Source organism: Theobroma cacao, chromosome 5 (genome assembly GCF_053813885.1).
Source record: "Theobroma cacao isolate CCN51 chromosome 5, ASM5381388v1, whole genome shotgun sequence".
Lineage (NCBI taxonomy): Eukaryota > Viridiplantae > Streptophyta > Magnoliopsida > Malvales > Malvaceae > Theobroma > Theobroma cacao.
This window is the reverse complement of record NC_142643.1, coordinates 8,216,328-8,224,295: the sequence shown is the minus strand read 5'-3', so window position 1 is coordinate 8,224,295 and position 7,968 is coordinate 8,216,328. Positions and strand designations below refer to the sequence as shown.

The 7,968-nt window shown below is 35.3% G+C and overlaps 1 protein-coding gene and 1 pseudogene across 1 annotated transcript; both read right to left on the bottom strand.

The window, feature by feature from the left end:
- Positions 1–1,041: 1,041 nt before the first annotated feature.
- Positions 1,042–2,216, bottom strand: LOC18598360 (putative CCR4-associated factor 1 homolog 11 pseudogene; annotated as a pseudogene).
- A 1,612-nt stretch (positions 2,217–3,828) lies between these two features.
- LOC18598359 (ubiquitin-conjugating enzyme E2 variant 1D) lies at positions 3,829–7,683 on the bottom strand. Its single transcript, XM_007027854.3, has 4 exons — positions 7,467–7,683; positions 5,103–5,242; positions 4,569–4,694; positions 3,829–4,220 (listed from the first exon to the last, which is right to left on the bottom strand). Exons 1-4 carry the CDS (start codon positions 7,498–7,500, stop codon positions 4,080–4,082), a joined length of 441 nt encoding a protein of 146 aa, XP_007027916.1. The 5' UTR covers positions 7,501–7,683; the 3' UTR covers positions 3,829–4,079.
- Between the last annotated feature and the right edge of the window lie 285 nt (positions 7,684–7,968).

Below are 7,968 nucleotides of genomic sequence, written 5' to 3'. Positions count from 1 at the left end.
AGGAAATGCCTTTGGTTAGGTTGCAGGACACAAATGCAAAGGATAAGCATCGACTACAAGCAATCAACTAGATTGAACGAAACAATCATAAAAATAAATAAATAAACCTACCTTGCATAAGCATGACAATTACAAATGCCACTCCACTAATAGGCAGTTATAACAAAATAAAAAATAAAAAAAGAATTGTAGCAAATTACAGGTTACAAAGACAGCCATTTTCAGAGAATAAGGCAAACGTCTTGACCGTTTAATTCTGAAATGTTTGTCACATTAAATAGCAAGAATGCGTGTGAGTGTGTATTGAAATGAATAGCAAAGTCATGGCTCAACAGGTATGACGCTTTCTCATTAACATAATACTAATAATAATAATAATAATAATAATAAAAATGTTTGAGTTGAGGCTAAAATCAATTCTCAATGGTCAAACCTGCAATTCGAGCCAATCTATTATATGCCGTTTTCAGCTCTAAGTGAAGAAGTGACACCGCAATTGCATATATGAATTAGTTTCAACATCTTCAGATAGCTGATCTTTTAGCATAATTTACAATCTTAGCTAATGAAAAGTAGCACATGACACAAGACTGTCTCTGAAGGTGCAAACCTGAATATGAATGGTTTTATAGCAGTATGGGAAACACATATCAACTGGAGCATGAGCACTTGAAGCACACTGCACAAATATTACAAATCAAGATTCCTAATTGTTAGGGCAACCCTCCATGCTTTCCTTGTGAAGATTCTTCTTAGATTGGTACACTCTTACCTTATCTTCTCTGCTCTCATTTTAATCTTTATTTATATCATTGCTCTCCATAGGAAAAGAACCAAAAACAGTTCCAAACTAAGTTCAGTTAGAAAAATCCCCTTCTTAATATTCTTAGGTGACTAACACCAAGATGGTTTTTTTTTTTTTTTTAATTGGGGAAAGGTGGATTCAAACCCTACTCTTTCTCTTGCCATTTCTTACCATTAAAATAACCAGCTAACCACATTAAACAAGAAATATAAATTCGCGACATGAGAAATATGAAATTAAAAGAATTAAAATGAAGTAATTTTAATATTGATGATTGATCAATAACCCACAAAATGTGTGTACAAGAATCTAACTACCTAAACACAATTGCCCAGAAAATCTACAAAAGCAATGAGTTTTCTTTCAAACATGAAGACACCAACACAAATTCATTAATGTTCATAAAGAGTCAACTTCTAAACCATAAAGAACATTAGCATACTTCTCAACCGAATCCTCCTTCCCAAAATACCTTTTCTTGACCTCCAACCACGCGTCTAACGTCAGTAAGCTATCGGAACCAGCCTGATGACTCTTCCCAATCACGCGCTCCACTCCCAGTGCTTTACTCGCACGGTCAAGTCCTCCGTATAATCCAGCGCAGAACCTCATCAAGTGTTTGACATCGTAGACTCTGTCTCCAAAGAACATTCGCACGACGTTCAAGAAATCAGTGAGTTGGTCCGGTAATAACTCACCTGTTAAGCATTTCACAAGGTATCCGAAATCGTACGCGCAGTGGAAAGTCACCCACGTAACAGCGTCGTTTAAGACGAGTCCCGATGACATCATGAGTTCCGCGAACCGGACCGAGTCGATCCCTAATTCTCGGTTCTTTTCGAAATCTATGCCTTGACGACGAAGAAGCTCGACGGAATCGTGTGCGTGGGCATCATTCGCAACATTGAAGTCTTTGAAATTGAATTCCCAAATGTACTGGTTTTTTGTACCAAGATCTGGTAAATTTCCGTTGCCGTCCGAAAAAGTAAGGCCGATTTGGATCAGCTTGAGTAAATCGACGTTCGCTTTGAGGCTGACGTAATGCGCCCTCGCGTCACCGGGCCGTGCGTATTGGCCTCCGCCGCCGCCCCCGGGGGAAATCGGTCTGACAACAATACCGGGGAACTCGGTGTCCATGGAAATGATCGGAAAGCCGTCAATTACGGATCTGATTAATTCGAATTCAGACTCCAAATTGTCGGACCAAACGGATCGGATCACGACCGACCCTCGTGGAGGAGGTAGTGTATCTGACATATTCTTCAATCTTCTTTAGGGAAATCTGTCGCCGATCCTATCAAGAAAACGAAATGTTCCTCTTCTTTTCCTTTTCTTGGATTTAAATTCTGATTTCGATTTTTTTAGGGTTTGAATTTTTTTTCTTGGGGGGGGGGGGGGGTGGGGGAGGACAGGTCGAAAGAAAGAAGACGTGAAGGGAGGTATTTGTAGTAAAGGCGGTTTATTACTTATTTTGTTTTTAATGAATGATTAATTAATTATACACTGTTCGGATAAGGAAAGAAATTGGAGTATTTTTTTTTTTTTTCAAAGGAAAACGAAAGAATTGCCGTGCTTCTTGTTCGGCTGCTTATAGAGTTGTTAAATGTGACATGACATATTTTAGGAAACTATTAGCGGCTATTAAGCCTAATTCTGCAATTCCTTGTTTTTTTTTTTTTCTTGGCAGAAGCAATTGTTCCTACTTATTAAAAAATTTATTATCTGAATATATCATAAATAATTATATAAATTTTTCAAAAGAAAATTAATACAATATTCTTTTCATTTTAAAATTTTTTTTCTGTTTAAAAATAGATTTAATTTTGATTTTGATATTTTTATGTTAAAATTTTTAGATAACATAATATAGATGTTAATATTTTCTAATTACAAAAAAAATAAAAAAATCAGATGTTTAAAAATTAATAAAAAAGACTTTATTTTAATATATTTAAAAAAAACAAATAAAAAAATAAAATTAAAACATTTTAAAGAGAAAAGAAGGAGGTGTAACCCTTTGTGGGAAAAGAAAGGTGGGGTTTGAAAGCAAAACCATGAAGAATGAATTAAGGTTAAAGACAATAGATTGAAGGGAGCTAAGGTTTGACCCTTGATTTGGACTCAACAGGCACCCAACCTGGACCAAACGTGGAAACCGTGCGTTACATAACCGCACAATTTCCAAAGTAAATAAAAACAAAGAGGAAAAAAAAGCAAGTTCCATTCCATTTTCTTAGCAATTTGCTTTCATTGCTTTTTGTGTTTTTAGCTGACTCCTAAAGGAAACGTACAAAAGTCTGCGAGGGAAAGGAGTTATTAATGGTCGGTTTGTTTTTAAAGTGACGAATCCAATGGGGGAAAGAAGGAAAAAGCGAAAACTGAAAAGCATAAGTCATCCACCCACAACTTTTGCTTTGCCAGTTTGCTACTTTTGAGATGCATGGCCCTTGCTTGTAGCTGATTGATTAAAAGAGTTTCTGATCACTTAATTTTTAAAACATTTAAGATTATATTGGATTTTGCCGAGACTAACAATACAAATCAGGCTCATCCTAGTAAAAACTTTTCATAAGAAACCACCCACCATTTCACAAGAAAACATCATAAACTAAAATGACCAGAGAACCTAGAAATAACACAGCAGGACCATTTCTTCTCCTTTTTGCTTGGTTGTCAGAATAGCTTGTGCCCAGAAAACAATGTATAAAACACAAGGCACAAAGTCTCCTCAATTAGGACTTCCGTCTCATTTGAAGCTACGGCACACGACACAGGTCCAAGAAGCGGGCTGCATTGTTGCATCATAACAGGCCTTGAGTAAGCAACCGAAGCAGTTTCAACCGCCGCATTTTCACAATTCCTGTATTCCATCTACCCCTTTTTCATCTTGGGAGAGAAACAAAGAGATTTTCTTTATTTATTTTTTATCATTCTTCTTTTTGGTACATAAGAGGTATAAAATGATCTATGAACAAGAAAAATCTGAAACACGACAGATATAAAGGAAAATACAAAGGTGCAACTAAAACAATACTCAAAAGGGCATTTTTAATATTTGACACACAGATAAAATCCCATTAATCAAACAGCATTCCCTTCAACAGAGTTCGACAAAAAAGGGTAAAGAAGATGAAGCCAAGGAGACGTAATTGGAGAAGCTTTTTGGGGCATTCCCCATTATGTTCTTAACTTAAACAGGATCAACAAGCATTACAAACTATATATTGCATACCACAATGCAATTAGATCCAGGATATCTATATGATCTTGAGAGCTAGAAGTAGGTACCCTCAGGAGGTTGGACCAGCTTTCGGTTATGTGGGGCCGCCATCTCCTTTTTCAGTTGCGTCAGTATGTCCTCCATTGTATACTCCCTCTGCCAATTTGCAAGAAGTCCAAACTTCTTTGGTTCCACCTGTTGCCATCGGATACCATCAAATTCTTGTCACTAGGTTTTCTGTCATCATACTCATAACAATATAAAAATACAGTTGCATAAATCAGGATGCCCTGGATAGTTGGAATACTTTTGAAATTATTAGTACCTGAGTTTCATTCTACATAAAAGCCAAAAAAAAATAATAATAATAAAAAGCAGGTGGGGGGGGTAGGGGTTTGTTTACTAATTTACACAACAGAACAAGCTAGTGAATGGTTAAATAACCACTCAATGATAAGCAGCAAAAGATTAACCAACAGATGATATGAAATAAAAATAAACTGATCATTTGCACCAAAAAAGAATGTAAAATTAATAGTATACCACTCCAGTTTCATGGTTAACACAAGTCATGTTAATCCTTGAGTGAAAACGGACACTTGGAGGCTTCTCTGGATAATCTTTATCACAGAACAGCTTCAGCTGATAGATTCGACCTTCGTGTACAGTCTGACAACAGGAAAAATAATAATCACGACAAAGAAAGAAACAGAAATACATGTACAGAATGGTAGTGTTAAAAATCCATCAGCAAAACCAATTGTTCACTTCAAAAGCAAGAGATCAGGGTAATCCCAAAGACAAGCACCAGGATACCACAATGCTAATTATTTGTAAAAAGAAATATGAGCAAAAATAAGATAGTAGGGTAATCCTTTATATAAATTTTAGCCCCTTGGCTTAATAACCTTAAAAAAATCTGAGAAAAAGTTTAAGTTCTCTGTTTTTTGTCAAAAGCTTGGTTTAATACTCAATGCTTCAGAAGATTCACAGATGATTGTCCACACAAACACATAGTTTCATCTAAAGGAACAATATCAAAATATATAATTTGTTGACAGAAAAATAAGCAATTACATTGTGAGGACCAATAATGGTGCCAGTCCAAGAGCGCATGTAAATGTCATCTCCATCATCCATTCCATAGCTGACAGTACCATCTCCAATACCTTTTTCTCCACGTTCAAGCTCCTCCAGCAATCTGAAGTTCCGAGGCACTGCAAAAGGAACTTATACTACTCAATAATACTCATGATCTATTATGCTAATAGCATAAGAATTCCTAGCATTGGGCTTATTGCCAAACAATTTCCATCTCCAAAGTAAGTTGTGAAAAGTAATTAATCTGAGTGCCATAAGATCTCTTCCATTTCAATCATGTTAACATTATTTTTTTGAAAGGATCATGTTAACATTATTACCAACTCATTGCCTAAGCATAATCATATCAGACCTGCCATAGATTAATTATTTGCCTCACTTAGATTCAATGATCATGGATGAGCCAGCTCCCAGATATTCTTATATATCAGATTAAATCGGGACAAACTTGCACTAGTTACATTTTATTCTAACTGCAATTATTGTAAAATATTGACAATAATCCCTAGAGATTCAATAGTAATGACACTTAGCAGTGTACATATTTATGGCACTATATCACTAAGCAATTATATTTGGCACAAAGTTCTCACAGTTTCAACCTGATTTGATCTGGACTACTTATTTTTTTCTAAGACATTAATGGACATTTAGAGAACATCCTAAGAATCCGGTTATTACAATCTCCTCCAGCTCAAAGTTCACAGTTAAACCTCTACAAAGTTTGACAGTCCAGGTAGTACACAAGGGAAAAAGAAGTGACATCAATAATGACAAGAATGACTTGTCTCTGACGTACTTGTATTTTAAAGGACTCCCAAAATGTGTAAGCACCAACAAAATGAGTAGTTATGAAAAGCTATCTATAAACAGATATGTCTAGTCCTCTGATATGGTAACTGTTCGATTAAGGTACAGATAATTTACCATGTACTCCTATAATACCTTAAAAGAAGATTGTGAAGTCACCTATAAAGTCGAGGACTACACAACTTTCAGTAAGATTACAACTCTTACAAGCCTAAAGCAGCAACACTTTTATACATCAAAAGAACTCCATAATCATCAATGCCTTTATTGTAAAATAGTGACAATAATCTCTAGAGATTCAATAATAATGACACTTAGCAGTATACATATTTTTGGTACAATAAAAATAAGCAATTAAATTCGGCACACAGTGCTCACATTCTCAACCTGAATTAATCTGGACTTCTTAATTGCTTCTAAGCCATTAATGGACATTTAGAAAACATCCTAAGAGTCCGATTATTACAATCTCCTCCAGCTCAAAGTTCACACTTAAACCTCTATAAAGTTTAACAGTCCAGGTGGTAGACAAAGGAAAAAGAAGTGACATCGATAATGACAAGAATGACTTACCTCTAATGTACTTGTCTTTTAAAGGACTCCCAAAATGTGTAGGCACCGACAAAATGAGTAGTTATGAAAGGCTACCTATAAACAGATATGTCTAGTCCTCCGATATGGTAACTGTTGAATTAAGGTACAAATAATTTACCATGTACTCCTATAATAACTTAAAAGAAGATTAATGAAGTCACCTATAACATCGAGGACAACACAACGCTCAGTAAGACTACCATTCTTACAAGCCTAAAGCAGCAACAGTTTTCTACACCAAAAGAACTCCATAATCATCAATGCCTATATTGTGTAATTGTAAGAGGAAAAAAGTAGCAAAAACACAAAGACATGCACAATATCCATATTCTTTGTGACAAGATATTACACGCAAAATATATTCAAACAGCTACTAGAGCTCAAATCATCAAACATTCATATAAAATTTTCAGATAGCAGATTTCCTGAGGCGTTTAGAATTTGTTATACATAGGGCATGTCAGCAAGGGAGAGAGAGAGTAATTTAAATGATAATCATTCATAAACCATAACAGAATATTCATCATGAAACTAAACATCATAAGATAGCCCAAACTAAATACCTTAAATTGCTAAATAGACACTCGAGCTAGGCAAAAAGATTTATATTTACATCGACTATAAAATTAATGAACACAAGCCGAAAACCAAAAAAAAAACAAAAACAAAAATTTACAGCTACCCAAAACCTTAAATACATAATAAACCCATAGACCGATAGCAAAATTGAGGGAACCCCATCAATTTCTTTATCCATTTAAATTAAGCAAACCCAAAACTAATATGTAATCATATATACGAAAGAAACGATGAAACAACAAAATCTATGAGACCCATGAATAGAATTTAGGAATGATTAATAAAAACGCAAGATCAAGTCGACAAACAAAGGGAGATAGAAATAAAGAGAGCGGAGAAGGGGATCGTAGGGCTAACCCACGACACTCGATCCTCCTGAGCCAAGCGTCATGGGTGGTTCACTGGAGGCTTTTGTTTGATGGGTTTGGAGAGATCTGATCGAACAGAGAGAGAAAGAGAAAGATATTTGAGTGAGAGAGAGAGAGAGACAGACAGAAAAAGAGAGAGAGAATCTGGTGAAAGAAAGGCGACTACAGGCAAAGGTAGGGGATGGGGAGAATAAAGGGAAAATTTTATTTTATTTTATTTTTTTTGGTCAGAGAATTAGAAATACTATATGTAATATTTTTTAGGTAAAGATTTAAAAACCTCCCGTAAAAGGAAAATGAAAATGAGTAAGAATATAACACTAGTGGATTTGTATTTGGTAACACTCGATTTCATCCTCTAGCGCTGCTTAATGGGCTTTGCACTTTTGGGAAAACATGGCCATCACATTTTTTCTTTTTTGTTTTTACCCTTTTCTTTTTACGCCAATAGTACTTAATAAATTGCACATGAAGTGTTATACAAACAAGAA

Excerpts from the sequence above, each read along its gene's own strand:
- LOC18598359 (XM_007027854.3), bottom strand. The coding sequence starts at position 7,500 with ATGACGCTTGGCTCAGGAGGATCGAGTGTCGTGG. Across the intron at positions 4,695-5,102 it reads CCATTATTGGTCCTCACAAT|ACTGTACACGAAGGTCGAAT; the intron begins GTAATTGCTTAT and ends TCCTGTTGTCAG. Across the intron at positions 4,221-4,568 it reads TTAACCATGAAACTGGAGTG|GTGGAACCAAAGAAGTTTGG; the intron begins GTATACTATTAA and ends CGATGGCAACAG.